The sequence below is a fragment of the Phaenicophaeus curvirostris genome, chromosome 26 (assembly GCF_032191515.1).
Source record: "Phaenicophaeus curvirostris isolate KB17595 chromosome 26, BPBGC_Pcur_1.0, whole genome shotgun sequence".
Classification (NCBI taxonomy): Eukaryota; Metazoa; Chordata; class Aves; order Cuculiformes; family Cuculidae; genus Phaenicophaeus; species Phaenicophaeus curvirostris.
Window position 1 is genome coordinate 3,974,929 of NC_091417.1, and position 22,831 is coordinate 3,997,759.

General features: G+C 55.5%; 2 protein-coding genes across 2 annotated transcripts; both read right to left on the minus strand.

Annotated features, from left to right (window-relative positions):
• Positions 1 to 1,441: 1,441 nt before the first annotated feature.
• On the minus strand, positions 1,442 to 6,591 carry SLC35B1 (solute carrier family 35 member B1). Its single transcript, XM_069877254.1, has 9 exons — positions 6,353 to 6,591; positions 5,162 to 5,265; positions 4,743 to 4,873; positions 4,259 to 4,289; positions 3,914 to 4,071; positions 3,386 to 3,512; positions 2,535 to 2,641; positions 2,122 to 2,275; positions 1,442 to 1,801 (listed from the first exon to the last, which is right to left on the minus strand). The coding sequence occupies exons 1-9, from the start codon at positions 6,550 to 6,552 to the stop codon at positions 1,749 to 1,751; spliced, it is 1,065 nt and encodes a 354-aa protein (XP_069733355.1). The 5' UTR covers positions 6,553 to 6,591; the 3' UTR covers positions 1,442 to 1,748.
• A 578-nt stretch (positions 6,592 to 7,169) lies between these two features.
• On the minus strand, positions 7,170 to 21,502 carry FAM117A (family with sequence similarity 117 member A). Its single transcript, XM_069876887.1, has 8 exons — positions 21,406 to 21,502; positions 14,703 to 14,860; positions 11,030 to 11,125; positions 10,413 to 10,520; positions 10,002 to 10,136; positions 9,074 to 9,296; positions 8,601 to 8,721; positions 7,170 to 8,213 (listed from the first exon to the last, which is right to left on the minus strand). The coding sequence occupies exons 1-8, from the start codon at positions 21,500 to 21,502 to the stop codon at positions 7,874 to 7,876; spliced, it is 1,278 nt and encodes a 425-aa protein (XP_069732988.1). The 3' UTR covers positions 7,170 to 7,873.
• Positions 21,503 to 22,831: the final 1,329 nt, after the last annotated feature.

Sequence of the window (22,831 nt, forward strand, 5' to 3'; positions counted from 1 at the left end):
CTCATTACAGACAACTCATTTGAACAGGAATTCCATGATTATCAAGAGGAAGCGGACAGTTCAGGGAGTAAGAGATTTACAGCGTGTTTTTCAGGTGTTGTATTTGCACATTGACAGGGAGCTGGGTCTTTTCCTACATTACGTTATTAATAGAAGGGAAATCAAGGCTGGAAAACCAATAGAACTGAGAGCCCGCCTAGAACCTTCTGGCTCCTTTCGGTTGCCGAGTCTGAGAACTGGTTTAATTTAAGATTGTGCTAAGGAACAGAGGGGCGCAAGTCCTACAAACACAGAGGAAAGACAGTTTCATGATTAAATCACACAAGAGGTAATTAATTCTTATCTCTGCCGCAGTGTTCCTGAATGAACCATGTGATTTCTCCGCTCCCTTTTATAAAGTGGAAACAGCATTCATTACCTGGGAGATTCTGGGGAGGATAACGGTCTTCAGGGAAGACAGACTCTCCGCACGGTGGTGGATGCCAGCACACAGTGTTCCTCAAGCAGCACTCATCGAGTTAAGTCACAGAAGGTTTTACTTTGGGATTCTCTGCTACTGAGAATGTGCTTGATTGCTACTTAGCACTTGACCTTTAAGACAACGTAAGGTGAGGGGAGCAGAAAAAGCCTTTAACAGCCTCGGGTTTAATTTCGCAAGGAACAGTTTGAGCAGAACTACAGGAGAGTAATACAGATCAAATTAAAACCAAATCTGAAGCCAAAAAAAGTTGTAAGAAACACTGGAGGTGTGGGGGGAGCAGGGGACAAAGAGCCTTACAAGAGCTGTGCAGGAAAGAGATCAAGCTCCCATCTGGAGGGGCAAAAGGCCAAAGCCCCAGAGCAGATGGAGAGCGAGCGACAGCTGGTGGGAACACGCTTTCATCTGTAAAGTTCGCTCTTCGGAGAATATTGCTCTCCAGCTCTGAAGGCCTCATTATGGTAACAGCTCCTCCCCACACAGCGCTAGGAGCCGGCCCGCGCTCAAGAGCGGCTGCTCGGAAGCTCATCACGATGGTGGTTAATTAACAAGGGCCCTTTCAATATTTAGAGGCTGCTGTCACACAACCTTGGCGTGGTTTTAGCAGCAGAGGGGATGAGAAGAATTAATCTGGGCCCCACTGGTTAAACAGGTTCCCTGTGAAGCTTTGCATACGCCAAGAGCGGCTCAGATGAAGGATATAACGCAGTGTTCACGCATCGTATCTTAAAAGAAGTGTCCCACTCGCAGTTCCACCAACTCAGCTATGCAAAAACCAAACAGGCAGTGAGGAACGGGGTGGGGGGCTGTCTCCAACACAGGCATTTAATCCAAGGAACTTTCCAGCCCACTCGGAAGAACTAACACAAACCTGACCCAGCTCGCTCCTGGGAGAGAGGCACGCCTGCCGCTCCTCCCCAGCATCAGCCAGCAAGACTGAATTAAGAGTTCTGGAAAAGTAGCCATCGTCTCTTTTTCTTTAATAAAGATATGAAGTTTTTTTTCCTGTTAAGGCAAGAATTTCATCCTGCTGCTGGGCTCTAGCGATGCAGCTTTGATTACAGGTAAGAACAAAAAAGCTCAATTACTGCTAAAACTAAAGTAGCACACTTTAAAGACAATTTAGAATTAAAAAAAAAAAAACTAAAACAAACAAAAATTCAAACATTCCCCTTCTGATCACCTGTCCTGAGTCCAGTTCCATAACAGATTTTGAGGTACAAGACAATAAATTAAAAGTTCATTCCAGCTGCAGAGATCAATCATTTCCTCAGTGCGATGTCTTCTTGACTCCCTTTCCAAATCTGGCATCGAGTCCAAGGCCTGCAGAGAGAGAAAGGAACCCACTTAGAAAACTCCTGCACATTCTTCAGATAAACGCAATGCCCCGAACTGCAAAAAATTCAGCTTCACAGCCCCAGTTTAGAATCCCTCGGAGGCAGCGACACAGCCAGCGTGTGGAAAGACCTAACGGATCTGATAGAAATCAGGTTCCCCTCTTTCCACACAGGTAAAGCCGCTGACACTGAGAGCCTTCTCGTGCAATTTGATTTTGTGACCAGAGCCTCGTGTTGGCTCTCCCCCTGCCGCACATCATCGCTGTTTAAGCTGAGAGCAGAAAGGCTTTTTTCTTCCAGACTCACCCAGGAAGACCAGGACCGTCCCCACCCACTGCAACGCGCTGATGGGGTTGGCAAACAGGATGACGGACGCTAGGATGGTGAAGAACTTGCGGGTTGTGGTGATGATGGAACAGGTCAGAGGTCCGAAGTAAACCACAGTCATGAAGATAAAACTCTGTAAGACACACAAACCGACGCCTTTTGTCACTCTGACTAGAGAATGCACAATACGATCACGTTTTAGATGAAAAGCCAGAGCTGAAAGAATCTTACTTCACATCCTGATTATTTGCATGCAAACTTAGACCAGTTTTATTTTGGAGGGAGCCTGTGCGGAAAGCAAACAGCGATCAAAGTGACAGAACGCGAGGCAACACTAGTTGCAGCATCTCCTGACGTGTGGCAAAGGCTGCAGAGGAGGGAAGCGCGTTTACCTGCCCCAGCGCGCTCGTAAGGCCGAAGAGCAGGATGTTGTAAATGATGCTGGGGTAGCGCTCGGTAAAACTCAGGAACTCCCAGAGCTCGCCTGTGAACAGGATCCCTGGAAGGAAGATGAGGATGAGGAGGGTGAGTTCAGAGCCCAGACGCAGCCCAAGCAGCCACGTAACCTCAGTTTGTGCTCAGATCCCAGCAGAGCTGCTAAAGGCAAATCCCAAACAGCAGAAAACAAAGACAAGAAAAGAAAAAGGGATCACCTTCCTGGTTAATCAATTAAAGAAGCAATCGTTAACAGCAAATCCCATTCTGACAGACCCCTCTCTAGCAATTAGTTAGACATGCTGCTCCTTAACTCATAGCCTCAAGCTCCGCCAGGGGAGGTTCAGGCTGGACATCAGGAAAAAATTTTTCACAGCAAGGGTCATTGGGCACTGGCAGAGGCTGCCCAGGGAGGGGGTTGAGTCCCCTTCCCTGGAGGGGTTTAAGGGACAGGTGGACGAGGTGCTGAGGGACATGGTTTAGTGATTGATGGGAATGGTTGGACTCGATGATCCGGTGGGTCTCTTCCAACCTGGTGATTCTATGATTCTATGAAACAGAGCAGAAAGCTCCGTGGATAGGGATTGCTTCTCCCCACGCTCTCTGGGACACAGTGTCCTCTGCTGGGCACAGCAAGAGTGACACGGAACAACTCAGCTTCTTCGCAAACACGCAAATAAACCCAAACCAAACAAAATTATCTGCAAAAAGCATCCCAGGCCCCATTTCAGCGCAGGACGTGGTGTCTCTCACACCACAGGGCAGCCTCTGAGCACGGTGGCTGTGGGGTTTGTGGGATGTTCCTTACCGGCCCCCAGGAACAGGGTGGACCACAGGTTCACATTGAGCATCATGTGGTTGGAGCCTGTCTGGTAGTGAGCTCTCATGTGGTCTTGAGAGACCCCTGTCAGCCCATCCAAGGTCAGTGACAGCAGCTGGGAGATAGAAAAAGCAAAGAAAACCTTCACCCTTTATATCCTCTGCATGGGAGAAACTTTAAGCATCCTCCCTCTTTTCTACTTCCCAAACTCCTACTCACAGAATCATGGTTTGGGTTGGAAGGGACCTTAAAAGCCCATCCAGTTCCAACCCTGGTGCCGTGGGCAGGGACGCCTCCCACTGGATCAGGTTCAAGAGCAACGATGTGGCCTTAAAACACGCGCTAAGAGGGACACGCGTGTCCTCCTGCCCTGATCTTGCACCCCTCAAACCCTGTGGAAGCGTTTCCACGCTGGCTTTGGGGTTCAGCCGAGGTACAAAGGACACGGCCTTATCTGCGCTGTAACCGCCTGTCCCTCCACACCCTGCGAGCTGTTTCTGCGCCGGCAGCACTCACCAGGAGGAGTTCTCCGTAGCCAAAAACGTGCTCCTCGCTCCCAACTGCCTTCTGGGGTTTGTACAGGAACAAGGCCACGCCTGCCACTATCAAGAGCACGCAGAGGTACTTGGCCAGCGGATACTTCTTCCGCAGCAACGTCACTCCTAAAAGCATGACTGTAAAGAAGCAACATCAGAAGCCGCTCCCAAACCCTCCCGGAGGATTTTAACTTGGTCCAGCAGCACCACACACACCAATAAAAACCCACTAGGGCTTAGCAGGCAGAGGGGACCGGCACTTTGGACAGCTGAGGTCACAAGAAACCCACAAAAACACAGGAGAAGAGAGGTGGAATAGGCTTACCTGGGATGGGCTTACAAGATTTGCCCAGGACCTACAAAAGAAAGGCCGTGTTAACGATCTGCATGTCACCGACAGCCAGCAAGGTGATCCCAGCAGCGCTGGGGCTGCGGGGCTCATCCCACCCTGAGGCAGCCTCTGAGAAAACACAGCAGGGGTGTCTAACGGGACAGCAAATCCCCACCACGCAGCCACTCAGTAACAGCGACGGCTTCAGGGATCATCCTGGGGCCTCCAGCATCAGCACCAACTGATTCCGTAACATCTAGGGATTGCTATTCCCTTTCTGGATCAGCCTGAGCTCTCCTGATCCCCCTCCACATGGGGAAAAGCCAGCAATCCAGCCACACTAAAGCCATTACAGAGAAACACGTGTGGAAATCCATTTCCCTCCCTGTTATTTCACCGGCTGCTTCGCCCGCAGCGCCGGCTCCCTCGCTCCGTGCCTGGTTTCGGGGTGCCCTGAGCACAAGAGGTAACAGAGCACCTGCGTCGGGTAGCTGACGAACTGCAGAGCCGAGTTGCTGGAAACCATAGCACCCAGGTACGAGAGGGAGCAGGCGGCGTAGAGCCAGCTCCGCGTGCGATCTGCCTTCACCGGGTCGAAAAACTGGATCACTAGAGGGGGAAGAAAGAGGAGGGAAGTCGGGAGATACGCAAACAGCCCCCACCCCATCACAACGGGCCTCAAGGGCATCACTGGAGACAAGCGACAATCGATACTCGTGCTCTGCTGTGAGAACAGCATCTGTCCCCTCCTCCCACGGGAAAAACCTTGGCTGCTGACCTCTAGTCTAGACCCAATTGGTGACTTCCAGACCCAAGCGGGGACTTCCAGCCCCACTGCCCAAGCAGCAGAGCCTGCTGGAGCCCGGACCCTGCGGCTGCTCCCTGCCCTGGACTCACAAAGCCTGGCGAAGGCGGCGTTGATCACACACTGGATGAACACCAGGGTCAGGGCGTACTTGAACTTCTCCTGCTTCATGCCTTCCCCGTATCGGCCTCGCGTGCTGCAAGGGCAGGAGCCGGTCAGACAGACAGACATTGGGTGTGATGAGAGAGACAGACAGGGGGATGCAGAGAGAGAGTGAGACAGACAGTAGGACGTGGAGAGACAGATAGATAGGCAGCAGGACTTAGTGAGACAGATAGATAGGGGGATGCAGAGAGACAGACGGGGATGTGGAGAGACAGACAAACAGGCAGCAGGACCTAGTGAGACAGACAGATAGGGAGATGCAGAGAGACAGAGACAGACAGGAGGACGTGGAAAGACAGACAAACGGGCAGCAGGACCTAGTGAGACAGACAGATAGGGAGATGCAGAGAGACAGGGACAGACAGTGGTACATGGGGAGACAGACAGATGGGCAGCAGGACTTAGTGAGACAGACAGACAGGGGGATGCAGAGAGACAGACAGATGGGGGATGCAGAGAGACAGAGACAGACAGTGGTACATGGAGAGATAGACAGACGGGCAGCAGGACCTTGTGAGACAGACAGATAGGGGGTTGCAGAGAGACAGAGACAGACAGGGGGATGTGGAGAGACAGACAGACGGACTGCAGGACCTAGTGAGACAGACAGATAGGGGGATGCAGAGACAGACAGACAGGGGGATGCAGAGAGACAGAGACAGACAGGGGGACGTGGAGAGACAGACAGACGGGCAGCAGGACCTAGTGAGACAGACAGACAGGGGGATGTAGAGAAACCGGGACAGACAGTGGTACATGAGGAGACAGACAGACAGGCAGCAGGACCTAGTGAGACAGACAGACAGGGGGACGTGGAGAGACAGACAGACAGGGGAATGTGGAGAGACAACGAGATGGGCAGCAGGACTTAGTGAGACAGACAGACCGACAGGGAGATGCAGAGACAGACAGTGGGACGTGAAGAGACAGACAGATGGGCAGCAGGACTTAGTGAGACAGACAGTGGGATGTGGAGAGCCAGACAAGCAGCTGAACGCAGAGGGCCACGAAGAGAAAGACAGACATCAGGACGTCGTTAAGACACACAGACAGCGGGACACAGCCAGACAGAAGGAAGCGCACGCCTCCCCCCCATCTCCTCCTCGCCCCCCACTAACATGCTCTCCTGCAGGATCCCGTAGTAGAAGTAGCAGGCGAAGACGCCGAGGAAGCAGACGGGGAGGCGCAGCCGCTCGGGCAGGGCCGGGGAGGCCCCGCTGCCCCCCATAGCGGCGGGGCGGGCGCTCAGCGCGGGGCCCACGTCCAGCACCGCGTCCAGCCCCGCATCCCGCGGCGGTGGCGGCGGCGGCGCCCTCATGCGCGCCCGCCACAGGCCAGGCCCCCGCCACGCCGCCCGACGCGCTGCCTGAGCAGCGCGTCGGGCGGCGTGGCGGAGGCCTAGCCCGCGGCGGGCGCAGACCGCTCGGTAGAACCCCCGTTCAGCCTTCTCGCTCCTCTAAAACCCCCGTGCACCGCCGCGGCTCCTCGGTTTGGCAGCAGCGGGGCGCCTTTCGAAGCAGGCGCTGCGTAAGGCAGGCCCGGCGCGGGGTCCTTCGCCGCGCGAGGGCGCCGCGGTGACGTCAGACGATGTGGAGCGCGCGGATTGGCTGCGGGGAAGGGGTCGGCGTTCCCGCGGTCGCCAGAGCGACTCCCAGAGGGAAGCGCGCATGCGCGGGGAAGGAGCTCACACCACCGCCCCCACCCCCACCCCGGGTGCCGCCGCGCAGGTCCTAGCGCCCGCCCGCCCCAGTAGAAGGATGCAAGGAGCCTCCATCCCCGCTTGCAGGAGCCCCCAAGGCACCGGGACGACTCGATCCGTTACATCCCAAGGGCTCCGGCCGCCCGAGACGCTTCTTTTGCTCCCGTTCAACCAGCCCTGCCCTCCTCCCAGCCCCCTCTCCCCAAGGAACATCACTCACCCTCATGCAACAGCTGCAAAAATAGTGTCTTTGGCAGAAAATAAAGAGTTTCAACAGGGGATACAGGAAAATCAGCTTCTTCCGTACAATCAGAACGCAAAAAAAAATCAAACCCTCCTGGCAGGAGCAGGCGTTGCGCTCAGCGCTCCCTCCTTACCTGGTGGGGGGGAGCACAGGGGGCTTCAGGCTCTCCCCCTTGGGGGCAGAGGGGTCCCAGCCCCCCCCTCTTTGCCCCATCGCAGCTCTTGGGGTGCAGGGCTGGAAAGCAGCAGGGCTTTCTGCACAGCCACAGCCCCCCCAGCACAGGGGACTCTGCTCTCCATGCTGCAGGCACGCAGTATTCTCTGTGCAGCACCCAACGCCCCCCCTGACCCTCCCCCCCAGGGCTCAAGGTATCCCCAAGCGTGGATTCTCCCAGCTCAGCTTCACTAGGAGTCACAGAGCGCGAGTTCTGCTCCCCAGGGGTGCTCTTCACCAGTAAAACAATCACACAGGAAACGCAAATCGACGCAGAAAGTGCTCAGAAGAGGGAGAGGCTCGGAGAAGCGAGCCCCTCCAGCAGCGAGGAGGCCCCTTGCCACGCTGCTTCTCACAGTTTGGCATCCCAGAAGGAAGCAGGTCCTGGTTCCCAGCCCAGGGCTGCCTCCTGGCTGTCACATCCCACCTCCAAGGCGCTCATCTCCACCGAGGAGCCAGCGCTGGCCGCCTTCCCTGAAAGCTTCACACCACGAGAGAGCTGTGGAAGACGACGCTCTCCTCTGCCTGGCCACGTTTCCAGTGTTCATAGCTCAGTGGAGGAGGCTTGGACACCTCGCTGAAGGCATCTACTGCAGCATCTTTCCGCACGCTGAGGAATGAGCCGGGGGCTGGGGGCTGGCAGGGTGCACACGCGCCTGTGCCAGGGCTGGAAGGAGCTGGAAAGCCCCTGAAGAGGAAGCCCACGTCTGGGAAGAGAGGCTTCACCAGGCTGACGGGGCAGAAGGCAGAACCAGTAGGGTGGAAGTGCACTTTGTTCTTATCGGGGCAGGAGGGTTGGAAAGTCCCATCGGGGCTCTGGGAGCTGGAGGAGAGAGTAGAGATGGTTAGGAACAGACACTCCTGAGGGCACCATGAGCCACAGGGAAAACACGTGGAGCTGTGCTGCCTCCAGGAGCTGCACAGCTCTTTGGGTACAGAGCAGCAAGAAGCCCGAAATCTTCTGAAAGTAGATGTGTTCACAGACACACCCCCGACTTGGCCTCAAAAGGCTCTGCTGGATGACAAAGCAGCAGTCGGGGAAGGGCAAGGAATCATAGGATTCCTCAAGAGGGTTGGCAGCTCAGCATTGAGCTCCTCTCACCAGAAGCCGACAGCTGTTTTTACTGGGAGTGTTTTCCCAGACGCTGCTCCCTGCTTTTGGGACAGCAGCCTTGGGGGATTCTCTTTGCCAACAGCTCCTGGTACTTACGAAGCTTCCTCGAAGGCGCGGACCCTCTCGCATCCCTCAGGAGGCTCCCGTTTAAACATGTAGCTGTGGTTGGGGCGAGGAGAAGCAGCGAAGGCCAGGACTGGGGAGGGGCTGAGCTCCCCTGGAAGGGAGGGAGAAAAGAGATGGAGAGATCTTCAGAAGGACCCAAGAGGGATCAACTCGGGGCTCTTTCAGACCCTGGGGCAGCAGGCCACAACACCCCAAAGCCACAGCATTTTATCTGGGCAGTTCCCATCTCACATCCTCCATCTGTTACAGCAAACCACCCACCCAAGGGTCAACTCTGGAGCTCTAAAATCCTGCAGCTCAGCCAAACCGGCCCTGATCCCTGCTTCCCATCTCAGCTGCGGCTTCTGACCCAGCATGCAGGCAGGGAGGAGCTGCTGCCTCAGCCTTCTGTGGGGCTGCCTTCTCCGTTTTGCCTCCCGGCCCCCTCTGCTTTCAGCTTTTACCTTTCTCCTTCAGATCTGGCTGCGTCCCATCCACCGCAGAGGAGGGCTCTTCGGCTGCCGGTCTCACTGGGGTTCGTGGGGAGCAGCAGAGAGGGACTGAGGGCGAAGGGGAGAGGGAGCGGCTGCTGCAGCTGCCACTGCTGGGCTCCAGCGCCACGGCTGCGTCGCTGGAGCCTCTCTGGGCAGGCACAGGTGCCCTGTGGCCGTCTGGAACATCCAGAATCTGAGAGAGAAGCAAAATCTTAGTGAAGGGAGAAGCCCTTGTCAGCAGGGAAGAGTTTTAGCAGCAGCCGAGCCACAGACAGCAGCTGATCCTGGCACAGGTAGAGCCACCACAGAGAGCAAGGCTGGACATTAGGAAAATAATTTTTCACAGAAAGGGTCATTGGGCACTGGCAGAGGCTGCCCAGGGAGGGGGTTGAGTCCCCTTCCCTGGAGGGGTTTAAGGGACGGGTGGACGAGGTGCTGAGGGACATGGTTTAGTGATTGATGGGAATGGTTGGACTCCATGATCCCATGGGTCTTTTCCAACCTGGTGATTCTATGATTCTATAATTCTATGATTCTTCCCTTAACCAGGGCATCAGCCCTTCCCTATCCTGCAACACCCTTCAGTTTTCCAGCTGTAGGGGAATCACCATTCCCACACCCACAGGGTACGGAGTGGCCATCGGATGCAGCCTGAGCATCATCAATGAGGTGCCCCCTGTCCCGAGATCCTTGCTGGGCGATCTCTCATGTTTTAAGGAGTTTGAAGGAGTGAAGCCAGCAGCCACATGAGCTCATTTAGACAGTTTCATGCTTAGAATAATCCAGAACTAGACACAGGGAGAGTCCTGACAGCCAAGCCAGGCACAGGCAGTGTCCTGAGAGGAAGGGCTTCTCAGAATCCTCAACAATTCAGGGCAACCTCATGACCTTCACTTACCCGCAGCAGCTCCTCCTCGCCCTGTTCCTTCACGAACGCTTCCTCCAGCTCCTGGCTGAGCCCTTCCAGGCTCCTGTGCAGGCAGGGGCTGAGCCTCAAAATGGGTGATGGAGAAGGGAAGGCCGAAGCGGAATCCTACAGCAAACCAGAAACCAGAGTTACAACTGCACAAACTCAGCCACATCCTGCTCCCACAGCCCCCTGGCACTCAACTAGAGCCTCCCCAAAGACCAATGGGCAGAGAATCCAGGGCATTCACTAACTGCAGATCAAGCACACAGATGAGTTGAAGAGGTGGGAGAGAAACATTCTCCCTTCTCAGCCCTGAGAGCAGAGCTCTGAGGTCAGCTTGGAGCCCTGCTCAGAGGAGCTCGCTCTCCACCTCAGGACGTGCAGGAGATCGGAGCATACCCTGAGTGAACTGAGGACACCGTGGTCTCCTGGGAGCGGGGAGCTCTTCTCTTTGCCGCTTCTGCCATTCAGCTTCGTTCGCTGGAGCTGCTGCTTCATTTTGGCGATCTGGCAAACAGAACTTCAGCTACAGAGCTGACAAGCAACATGCCTCCACCAGGAAGGGTCATGCCTTGTCCCTCCTTCTCCTCTTTTCCAACCCACATAGAAATGTCAAAACAGAGACAGCTTCGATTGCATGAGACTCGGACGCCTCTCAAGGATGGACCAGAGGTGCTCACAAGGCCTTGGCACAAGCTCCCCTGCTGCAATGGGGCCAAAGCCCTTCCTGCAGCGTGTCTGGGTCATCTTGTACCTGCAGCGAGGAACCACGCTGGGCTGGAGCCCACTGACACCACAACACTGACACACAACACACTCAGTGGAGCTACTTTACAATAGCTGCTGCCAGAGGAAGCCACCAAGATCAGCCATCAGTTGAGTTGCAGCACACTGGGGATGGAAACAAGGGCTACAGTCTCATCTCCAAGGGGATCCACCCTCCCACCCCAGGAGGAGTCTCCAGTGCATCAGCAGCTCGCACAGATCTCACGCCAGCACTGACAGTGATGTTTTACCTCTCTGCGGTGATCCATGCTGCCCCAGGAAGCAGAACGCTTGTGAGTGCTGGAGCCAGCTTTTCCTGCTTCTGCATCATGCCAGGACACCGGGGTCTGAAGGGAAGAGAAACATGAGACCAATGGCAGGAGGTTTAACAAGGCCAAATGCCGGGTCCTGCCCTTGGGGCACAACAACCCTGAGCAGCTCCAGACTAGGAGAAGGCTGGCTGGAAACTGCCTGGAGGAGAAGGACCTGGGGGTGTTGGTTGAACACGAGCCAGCAGTGGCCCAGGTGGCCAAGAAGGCCAATGGCATCTTGGCTTGGATCAGACACGGCGTGGCCAGCAGGGCCAGGGAGGTTCTTCTCCCTCTGGACTCGGCACTTGGGAGACCGCTCCTCGAATCCTGGGGTCAGTTCTGGGCCCCTCACCACAAGAAGAATGTTGAGGCTCTGGAGCGAGTCCAGAGAAGAGCAACGAAGCTGGGGAAGGGGCTGGAGAACAAGAGGAGCGTCTGAGAGAGCTGGGGGTGTTTAGCCTGGAGAAGAGGAGGCTGAGGGGAGACCTCATTGCTCTCTGCAACTCCCTGAGAGGAGGTTGTGGAGAGGAGGGAGCTGGGCTCTTCTCCCAAGGGACAGGGGACAGGACGAGAGGGAATGGCCTCAAGCTCCACCAGGGGAGGTTCAGGCTGGACATTAGGAAAAAATTTTTCACAGAAAGGGTGATTGGTCCCTGGCAGAGGCTGCCCAGGGAGGGGGTTGAGTCCCCTTCCCTGGAGGGGTTTAAGGGACGGGTGGACGAGGTGCTGAGGGACATGGGTTAGTGATTGATGGGAATGGTTGGACTCAATCTGGTGGGTCTCTTCCAACCTAGTAATTCTATGATTCTATGGCTGAGAACAATCACAGCACACACCAGGGTGAGACCAAGAACAAGCAATCAGCTACTGTTTCTTCCCAGTCCCATCCCAGCCTCCCCTGTTGGCATAACACCCAGTAACACTCATTGAGAGATACTCATCTACTCAGGCTTGCCAAAACAAGGATATTTGAGCTCAGGTCTGTGCCTATCAGGAGATGGAACCTCCCAGACTCACATGGTGAGGGTCCTGCTCTGGAGGCAGGGGCTCCATCACCACAAGTGCCTGGTGAGATAAACCACACCAAGCTGTTACTGCAGAGAAACAACCACAACAGCCCCAGCACGGCTCACACAGGCTCCAGCACGGCAAACGGTGACGTGGGGCTCCAGGCAGTCATTGTACACAGCAGCGTTACTGGGAGGAAAGGCCTCACCCAGCTGTGAGAACACCCAGCTTGCTGCCAAGCCCTCACGCTCCTGTTATCAGAATGCAAAGGCAGAACCAAACCCAGAACTTGGCCTGCAGACCCATCGCTTCTGGAGTGCAGCAAGAGCCCAGCTGCCTCTCCAGCTCACATCCCTCCATCTGCAGGGTGGGCAGCGCTCAGCTGCCTCTCCGTGCAGGAAAACTTCCTCAGAACTGCCTTATCCAGCTGCTTTCCACACACCAGCCACACTCCAAATATCGATGGGAATCTGAACACGCTGTTAATCTGATCAGCAAAGGGCGTGAGCTTCCTTCCACTGATCTCAGCCCTCTCAGCACAGGCTCAGAGTTGGACCAGTCCCAAGACAAAGCATTTTCAAAGCCAGACATGACTTTTTCCCAACACCCCATCCATCTCGGCACCTCTGGAAACACTTGCCCCGTGTCCCTGCTGCTGCCATCTCCGTGGGAGGCTCTGGATCACGCTTCCCTCCTCTGTCTCCAGCTGCTGCAGGAAAGGGCCTGAGAACAGCTCCGCACCAAGCGGCTCAGCCGGCCTCCCCCGAGGCTGCAGCATGAACCACAGCTGGTCTGAACAGCCCTGCTGAGCCAGGGGGATGGAGCAGCCTCTTCTCTCAGAAGAGCTTTTTAGATCTGTTTAAACCAAAGGAACAAGGCAAGTTCCCAGAGAGCCACCAGGTTGCCCCCTGTAAAGGGGTGCAGGTGATTTCTAGGCAGAAATCAAACCCTCTCCCATGCTGCCAGGCTTGAAAGAGCCCCTCCTGACAGCACTGAGTGGCGCACACGCTGTCTCCACAGCTAAGTGTCCCCTGTCCAGGTCTCCACTGAGCAGGAGCAGATGCCGTGACAGGGGATGTCACACAGCATTCGCTCTGGTTTGAGAGGAGAGATCCGCTCAGCCTTAGCTGCTGCCCTTAGACCCTGCAGAACTCCAAGGCACTGGTCGCAGCCACCCCTGCCTCAAGCAGGGCACAAACCATCAGAATGGGACGATCGACAGCAAAGATCAACCTTGCATCTTCAGCACATGGGCATCTGAGCTCACTTCCTACCTCAGATACTCTCTCCTCAACTTGAACATTCTGGCCATCATCCTAAAGCGCTGCATCCCTTAACAACCCAGTAGAAGAGAAGAGAAAAAGGCTTAGAAACAAGACTGCAGCACAGTCTCACATCACAGCTAAAAGCAAGGCTGTGGGAAGCTGAACTCCAGCTGCCAGGAACAGTCCTGCTCTGCAGGATGGGATGGAAATGCTCCTCAAGCTGCTGGGAGCCTCCTGAGCCCCGTGAGAGAAATCACTCTGAGCAGCCCATTGCCCTGAGCATTGCTCACAAAAACAGGGCCTAAAAAGGAAGAAGAGGCGCTGTTTGCAACAGGGAGGCCTGAAAACACAGAGCATGTTCGCGTCCCACCTCTCACTGGCAGAAGGAAATTACAGAAACCTTTGTACCAACTGTGGCCAAACCGCTTCCTCAGAGAGAGGAGAGAAAGAACCGCTTTGCACGGTGAGATAAAAGCCACACGCTCTGGTCGTGCGGAGCTGCCAGCTCACCCCCACTCTGAGCACCTGCAGTTGTATCACTCCTGACAGCAAATCCACACAGCCCTGCAGAGCAGCTGGTCTGCGGCTGAGGGAGGAGGGAGGCAAACAGACAAGCCAGAGAAAGTGCTGAGCTCAAAACCATGGCAGGAGCTGCAAAGTCCTGAGGGCTTCATAGAATCATTGGGTTGGAAGGGGCCTCAAAGCCCATCCAGTCCCACCCCTGCCATGGGCAGGGACACCTCCCACTGGATCCAGCTGCTCCCAGCCCCATCCAGCCTGGCCTTGAACCCCTCCAGGGACGGAGCAGCCACCACTGCTCTGGGCAACCTGGGCCAGGGCCTCCTCACCCTCACAGCAAAACAATTCTCCTTAAAATCTCACCTCAGTCTCCCCTCTTTCAGCTCAAAACCGTTAGGGGTAAGCGCTGAATGAATGGCTGGCTAGGCAAACAGATACTCTTATCCTTCTAAATTCTTTCTCCTCTCAGATAGGCAAGCAGTGTCTGCTGCCATACAGCAATATTTACAGGTTGCTAAGAGTTCCTCAAGGTCTGGAGCGCTTCCATCCTACAGCAGAGCCCTGCTGGTGAGCCCTTTGGACAGAGCACCCTTGCCTCCCCACAGCATGCAGCCTGCCAGTGTTATATAAAGATTTGGCCCAGAACAGAAAGCAAGGGAAAAATCACTGAGCCAGTCGCAAAGCAGAGAGCCAGAGGCCACCTGCCTCCAGACAAGGCCAAGGGAATTCTGACCCCGCACCAGAGCGCAGAACAAAAAAAAGGAAAAAAAGCCTTCCTAGAAAGCTGCAGCTGGAGGGATGGAAATGTAACACCTTCGTACCTGGGTGGCTTTGTCACTCACACACGGCACGGAGGCTCCCTCGGCGTCACACGGCCACTGGCCCAGCAGGTAGGAGCCCACGATGGCATCCAGGGACGAGGCGCGCCACGCATGGGGCTGCCGGCTCTTCTCTGCAGCTGCCACACAGGGAACACTGGCTGGAAAGGCGAAAAGAGGAGGAAATTAGTCTGCCAGAGCCAAGATGCAGCACCAGCCTGCTCCCCAAACCACAGGGAGTGAGTGAACCACACTCCAACCAGCATCACTGGGCTGCGGCCGCCAAATCCTTCTGTGCACTGAGGCACAGACTCACGGCTGAGGCTGCTCCAGGGACACAGCCTGTAAAGACAGCTTTTTATCAGCTCAAACACTGCTTTGGCAGAGGGAGTTATAGGTGAGAAAAGGGCAGGAGCAAGAAGCCAGGTGGCTTAGGGTAGCTACACCTCATAGGGTCCCACAGGATGGAAGGCTGAGCCAGGCTCAGCAGCCCACAGCCAAAAACTGACCACCAGCTATGATTTAGAAACTTGTTGGCATTTGCAGCTCCCCCTTCAGTGCCTCGTTGGCCACAGGCTGTGGTAACTGCACCTCCATCTGCCATCTCTTCCCCTCACGCTGCTCTCCCCAGCAGAACTGAACAAAGCACCCCCTCTCCCACAGCGCACACCCCCCTCAAGTGCCCTCCAGAGGACCCTTCAATTTAACCATCGCTTCCAGAGCAACCTGGCCTCCATTCTCCAAACCTTCATGAGGGCAACATCCCCAAAACTAGCCAGGAAGAGCCCAGAGCACATGAGAGACACGGCCTGCACCGTGACAACTGCAGCACCCGGGTACAACACCTGGCAAGCTTCTAAAGCTATTTGTGTGCGAACAGCAAGAACTGCTGCCCCAGTTTGTGAGGTATCACTCTGCCACCCATGTTTCCAAGCAGCCCCAGGAAGCCAGAGGAGCTGGGGAAGCTGAGAGATGTGGGGCCAGGCTGCGGTGCATGGGGCAGAAGCATAGAATCACCAGGTCAGAAAAGACCCATCAGATCATCAAGTCCAACCATCCCCATCAATCACTAAACCATGTCCCTCAGCACCTCGTCCACCCATCCCTTAAACCCCTCCAGGGAAGGGGACTCAACCCCCTCCCTGGGCAGCCTCTGCCAGTACCCAATGACCCTTTACTTGAAAAATTTTTTCCTGATGTCCAGCCTGAACCTCCCCTGGTGGAGCTTGAGGCCATTCCCTCTCATCCTGTCCCCTGTCCCTTGGGAGAAGAGCCCAGCTCCCTCCTCTCCACAACCTCCTCTCAGGGAGTTGCAGAGAGCAATGAGGTCTCCCCTCAGCCTCCTCTTCTCCAGGCTAAACACCCCCAGCTCTCTCAGACGCTCCTCTTGTTCTCCACCCCCCTCACCAGCTTCGTTGCTCTTCTCTGGACTCGCTCCAGAGCCTCAACATCCTTCTTGTGGGGAGGGGCCCAGAACTGACCCCAGGATTCGAGGAGCGGTCTCCCCAGTGCCGAGTCCAGAGGGAGAAGAACCTCCCTGGCCCTGCTGGCCATGCCGTGTCTGATCCAAGCCAAGATGCCATTGGCCTTCTTGGCCACCTGGGCCACTGCTGGCTCATGGTCAGTCGCTGTCACCCAACACCCCCAGGTCCCTCTCCTCCAGGCAGCTTTCCAGCCAGACTTCTTCTAGTCTGTAGCACTGCACAGGATTGTTGAAGAGGTGCTGAGGTGGGGTGGAACGTCCTGTTTATTCCTCGACACTATTATCATCCCCCCATACAGACCCTGAACCACTGCCACGAGCACTGGAGCTGGGCCAAGCTAGCTCCACAGCTGAGAACTCTCAGATTGAGGTGCTTTGGCTTCTCACGTGACAGCAAAGCTGCTGCAGATAACAGAACCACCACCATATCTCCAGGAGCCACTTGGCTGCTTCCAGTTGCCAGACGAGACTGGTGCAACACGTAGGTTTGAAGTGGAAAGGCTCCATGCTGGAGTTCCAGATTCACTGTGTTCCTTTCCCAACACCACCAGTATCAGGAGCTCAGAGCTCCCAGAGCCAATCTCTGCATCCAAAGAGAGAAAATGCAAGTCTTCAGCAAGCATTTAAAGTCTCCGTGTTGCCTTCCAACTCAGAACCCCCACAGCTGAGTCACAAAGCTATGGCAAGCAGAAGGGAAATTCCCATTACCACTTTCTTCTGAGCTATGAAGCGTTCATCCTTCCCTCTCCAGATTTCACCAAGGAGAAACAGATCCTTTCATATCTGAAGAAAGTTTAGAAGCAGAGTTTCTGTGCCCGCAGCAGTGACTTCTGGCACCAGAGCTTTCCATCTCTGCAGAGGAACTACTCCACATCTCTCAGTATTTTGAAATAATCTCTCTGCCTTTAAAGATTCACAACAGAAGGGAAATTCACACCCATGCAGGACAGGATTTCACCGCTCTGTGCTCGCTGCGGAGAACATTGATACAGCAACACAAACCCCACAGAGCACTGAAATCCACTTCTGTTCCGGCGGAGGCAGAAGCTGTGGTTAAAACCACTCTGCCCTCAGGACTCTTGCTCAAACTTTACGCACACAGCTCAGCACCCACAAAAGAACTGGCTGTTCCCAACGCACAGCCCTTCGGAAACCCCACAGACCCTTCCCTGCTGCAGCACCGAGAGGAACACACTGCAGGGAGCCAGGAACACACAGAAACCAAGGGCACAGAGGACCCTACTGAGATACCTCCCAGTTCCATGCGGTTTAACCCAGCCACAACCACCCCACGGGCTTCACCGAGCCAGCCCGGAGTAGAAGGAAGCGATTCCAGGCTGTGTGATCCCTCCCCTAAGTTCCAGGCTTTGCAGCTGGAGTGAGCTGCCCGGCAGACACAGCATCTGCAGATGTCATTGCAGGAATTAACAGGGGACACGAGCAGTCCAAGCCAGCTTTTTTTTTTTTTCCTGGATGGTTAAAGAACAACTCCCTCCAGCACAGCTCAAGGCCTGGAGCTGCACACCCATGTGTTGGGGGAGAGCGCTGAACTCTTCAGCTGACACTCAATTCTTTCTAAGGTTGTTCTTTAAATTATAAAACACCACCACGAACCCCCTTCGTTTGGCATCAGTCTAAGGCTGCAGGAGCACTGAAGGTAGCTCTGGAATCAGCTGGTGCAGCCAGTGCTCCCATTTGCCCAGCACTGCAGCATCCAAGCTTTGCATGAAGAGAACTCATCGCACTTTGGTACTTGACATTGTGTTGGATCAAGTCCTTGTTCTTCCTCTCTCACCACACAGTTGGACAGCAAGATGCTCACCACAGCTGGCACAGAGATGTCCAGGTCCCTCTGGTTCTCCATCCACCCCACAAGGGCTGGAAACCTCACCGTGGTCCATGCAGTCGCATCAGATGAGCCCCAGCTGAGAGGGACCCACAAATAAGAATCCATCCAGGGTGCACAACCCGAGAGCTTCCCAGTTCAGCCAAAACATTCCACTGTACCAGGCACAGATCAGAGCAACCACGTAGCCTCATCCCTTCCCCCTGCAGAGCTGTTTAAATGTCATCTCTGGCATTTTGAACCAGGGAAAAACTTGTGTTGATATTCTGTGGGTGAAACAAGTCAAGATGAGTTATGGCTGTGTCCTTTGCTTCCCCTTTCCCACACCTGCATCCAGAGGCTGACAAACTGGGAGCAGCGAGCTGAGATTGAAGGGATGATCTGTATCAGCCGAGGGCTGCGATCCCATGAATGGGCTCCAAGTACCATGCCAGAAACTTGCTCTTCATTAAACAAAGCCACCTGCAACGCTTTGCCTCCAAACCTGAGCTATATATTGCACTCAGCTGCATTCTGCACAATGCCAGGTTTGATTCCATGGGACAGGGGCAGGATTCTTCCTCGCTACTGCAAGAGCAGGACATCTACAAACATTTCCCATCCCTCATCTAGGCTCCTGTTTCCCCACTGCAGCTCTCTACCAGTGTTTAACCCTTTGATTCTATCAGCCTGTACAGCCACAGCAAAACCCCGAGGGCAAAGTCAGGATTACTTAATAGCGATGAATCCCCAAATCTGGAATTGTAAAGCCAGTCCAAGCCACTGTTCACATCGTGCATCCAGCCCAGCTGTTCATCTCACTCCATCTCTGACATTTCATAAGGAAAGCATGGAAGGCCCCTGCTCAGCCAGCAACTGATGACAGAACTTGGCTTTTCCAGCATATTCCATCTTCTCCCTTTCTGTGCATGAATGATTCCAGTGACTGGGACTCCTCTCTCACTCATGTTCACACAATGCTGTTCACCAACACGGCTGCAACTTAAAATTTGAGCTGCGGTTTAAACAATCCTGGTTTTTCATGCTGAAGAAAAGAGGTGCAGACACTTGATCTCGGTGTCTTGCTCAAGACAGTCAGGTCTCAGTTCCGCACTGCTCAGCGAGGTCTGGGGTTACCCCCAGCCAGCAGATTCAGGAGTGTGAAGGTGTAGGTCTCGGGGAGGGACATCTGGATGCAGGCTTGAAAACATCTCCGACTGGCATGTACTTCTGTGTGGGTTTTGGAGGAAAAAATTGAGGCCACAAACAACATGAGAACTGACACTAACAGGTTTAAACTTCAAAGTCTCCACAAAGCTCATCCCACCCCACAGAAGGTGTAGCCCTGCCAGTGCTGCAGAGCTCAAACTGCCCCGGCAGCTGCCTCTGAGCCACCTAACCTGGCATAAACCAACACAACAGAGATGGGTTCGGTCAGCACTGAAGAGTTCAGGAATTTAAAACCCCCCTGACCCACATCAGACCCAGCGCTAGAAATCCCAGCAGCTTGGATTCCAGTCACGTCCTTTTCAAATCTCCTTAGTCCTCCTTCTTGGCAGCTCCCAGCTCTTCCTTTGCACGGAAGCCTTTTGAGAGGCTCAACAGCTGCTCCTTAAATCAATGGGATCTTCTATCAGCAGAGCAGCTGCAGGATCCGATCCCGGATCACTGTACAGCTCTAAAAGCAGAAAGCAGAGCTGCAGCGATCCCAGCAACAGCTCCACAGGAATCCAAATAGTCCACAGCATTAGATGAGGAAAGCTGTGGTAAAGCAAAGGATTTCCAAGCTGAGCTCCCAGAAGCTGGATAGTCAAGACACTGAATCACCAGGACATCAGGCTTGGGTCCAACCCTGCCTGTTTGCTGCTCCAGCTCCTGCACAGGCAGGGAGTAAACTGCACTTTGGGAAGAGAGATGAAGCCAAGTGCCACAGAAATTTAAACACTTCCAAAACCGTAGATGGAATGACTGCGATAGAGAGGAAAACTTCAGTCCCCAAGTGATGAAGTTTGGCTCTTGGGGCACAGAGACAAGGAGAAGCGAAAGCTAGCAACCCTGGTTCATATCAGCACAGCTACAGCCACTTTGCCCTCAGAAAGCCACATGGCATCCGCCGTGCTTTGGTGCAGACACAGCACAGAGCGCTGGCACAAGCAAGAGTGCAGCCAGGCCGGCTCTCCCCTTCTGGAGATCAGCTTCTTTTGCTTTGTGACATCTGAAACTACTGAGCAATTCCCCAACTAGAATCATAGAATCACCAGGGTGGAAAAGACCCACTGGATCAGAGTCCAACCATTCCCATCAATCACTAAACCATGTCCCTCAGCACCTCGTCCACCCATCCCTTAAACCCCTCCAGGGAAGGGGACTCAACCCCTCCCTGGGCAGCCTCTGCCACTGCCCAATGACCCTTTCCATGAAAAATTTTTTCCTAATGTCCAGCCTGAACCTCCCCTGGCGGAGCTTGAGGCCATTCCCTCTCGTCCTGTCCCCTGTCCCTTGGGAGAAGAGCCCAGCTCCCTCCTCTCCACAACCTCCTTTCAGGGAGTTGCAGAGAGCAATGAGGTCTCCCCTCAGCCTCCTCTTCTCCAGGCTAAACACCCCCAGCTCTTTCAGACGCTCCTCTTGTTCTCCAGCCCCCTCACAGCTTCGTTGCTCTTCTCTGGACTCGCTCCAGAGCCTCAACATCCTTCTTGTGGTGAGGGCCCAGAACTGACCCCAGGATTCGAGGGGCATTAATTAACGGCAACTCACCCCTCTCCAGCACACAGGTAAGAGGGAGAGCAGGCTAAAGGGTTTCTTTCATCAACTTGTTTCGTGCGTGAACTGAGGGAAAACCTATTTAACAGATTCTTCAATCAATCCCAGCCCTTCCAGCAGCAGGAAAGGCTGCGAGTCCCAAGCAGCAAAGCGCAGGGCTGTTAGCCCAATCCTCCCTGCTGGCGGGGCTGCAGCAGCTCCTCCACTCAGATCCAACCGGACCCAGCGCTGCCAGCTCCGGGGCTCCCTCTGCTCCAGAGGAACTTAAGATTTCACCAAAAATTAAGACCTTGGAGCTCACACGAAATGTTTCACTGCTGTTCGGTGCTTGTTGAGGTAACAAGCACCAAGTAGGAGCCCAGCAGCAGACTGGGGCACGTCGAAGCTTCGGGATAAGCCCCAAGTGGTGTTCTTAGGTTACCAAGGCAGCGTTCCCGATGTCCAACAGGGGCACCGGGCTCGGGGAACCGAAGCGGCGATCGCCACGGGGCGGAGCGGGGGGGGGATCCGGGTGCCCCCCGCGCCCTCAGGACTCACCTTGCTCTTTCGCTTCCACCCACGCGGCACCGAGAGAAGCCTCCGAGCCCAGGGCTTTCCCCCCCAAACCCGTTACCCAGGCTCCCCCCGCTCCCCATTACCTGCCCGGCCCCCGCGGCGCCGCCGGAGCTGCGCAGGGAGGGCGGCTCGGAGCGGCTGCAGCGACCCCAGCCCGCGGCCGCCACCCGCCCCCGCCATGCCCACCCGTACACTGAGTCCCTCACGCCTCCCGCGCCATTTATAAAGCGCAGTGGGCGGGGCCAAGACCCGGAGCGAGGCAGCCATTGGGTGTCCGCAGCCCCTCTCCCCGCCCCCTGGCTAGCGGCAGCCAATGAGAGCGGGGCGCGGGCTCCGCCCCGCGCGCCCCGGGGCGGCGGCCAATCAAAACCGCGGACACCGCGGGGAAGGCACCGCCCTCGCGCCGGAGCCAATCAGAGAGGGAAACGCGCGGCGGGGGAGCCAATCGAAACGCCAGCAGGGAGCGCAAAGCCCGCCCTCCTTCTCAGGGACCAATCGCAAGCGCTCCCTGCTCCCCGCCCTCTCCCCGCGAAGGCGAATCAGAGGAGGAGGCGGCGGTCACGTGGGCAGAGCTGGTTTCTCTTTCGCTCGGGAGGAGCGGGGACGTGGATGCGGGTCCCCTCCCCTCCCTTCCTTTCTCCTTCTCCTTCCCCTTCCCCTCCTCCTTCTCCTCCCTTCCCTTCTCCTTCCCTTCTCCTTTCCCTTCTCCTTTCCCTTCTCCTCCCCTTCCCCCTTCCCCTTCCCCCTTCCCCTTCCCCCTCCCCCTTCCCCTTCTCCTTCCCCTTCTCCTTCCCTTCCCCTCCCCTCCCCTCCTGCAGCCCCTGGGACACGTTCCAGCCCAGCCAGCGCTCAAAGGTCATCGCATCCCACTTCTCCCAGCCTCCCCGCGGCGTTGTAGGCTGCTATCCTGCCTCCAGACGGACTTAGTGCAGAGGGTGCAGGGAAAGGAAGGAAAAGAAAGGGGCTGAGCTCTGACCGGGAGCTGGGAAGCTGTGGCAGGGCCAGATAAGAGAGGGGGAAAGGCTGAGGTGGCGGAGCATGGGCTCAGAACCAGCCCTGTGGCAGCAGCGAGGCTCCCGTGGATATCCCTGAGGATCATTGAATAGTTTGGGTTGGAAGGGACCTTAAAGATCATGAAGTTCCACCCCCTCTGCCATGGGCAGGGACATCCCACTGGTTCAGGCTGCCCAAGGCCCATCCAACCTGGCCTTGAACACCTCCAGGAATGGGGCAGACACAGCTTCCCTGGGCAACCTCTTCCAGTGTCTCACCATCCTCACGGTGAAGAAATTCCTCCTTATGTCTAGTCTAAATCTGCCCCTCTCCAGTTTATACCCATTGCCCCTAGTTCTATCACCACAAGCCTTTGTGAACAGTCTCTCCCAGCTTTCTTGTAGCCCTTTCAGGTACTGGAAGGTTGCTATAAGATCTCCTCAGAGCCTTCTCCAGGCTGAACAACCCCAACTCTCAACCTGTCCTCATATGGGAGGTGCTCCAGCCCTCTGATCA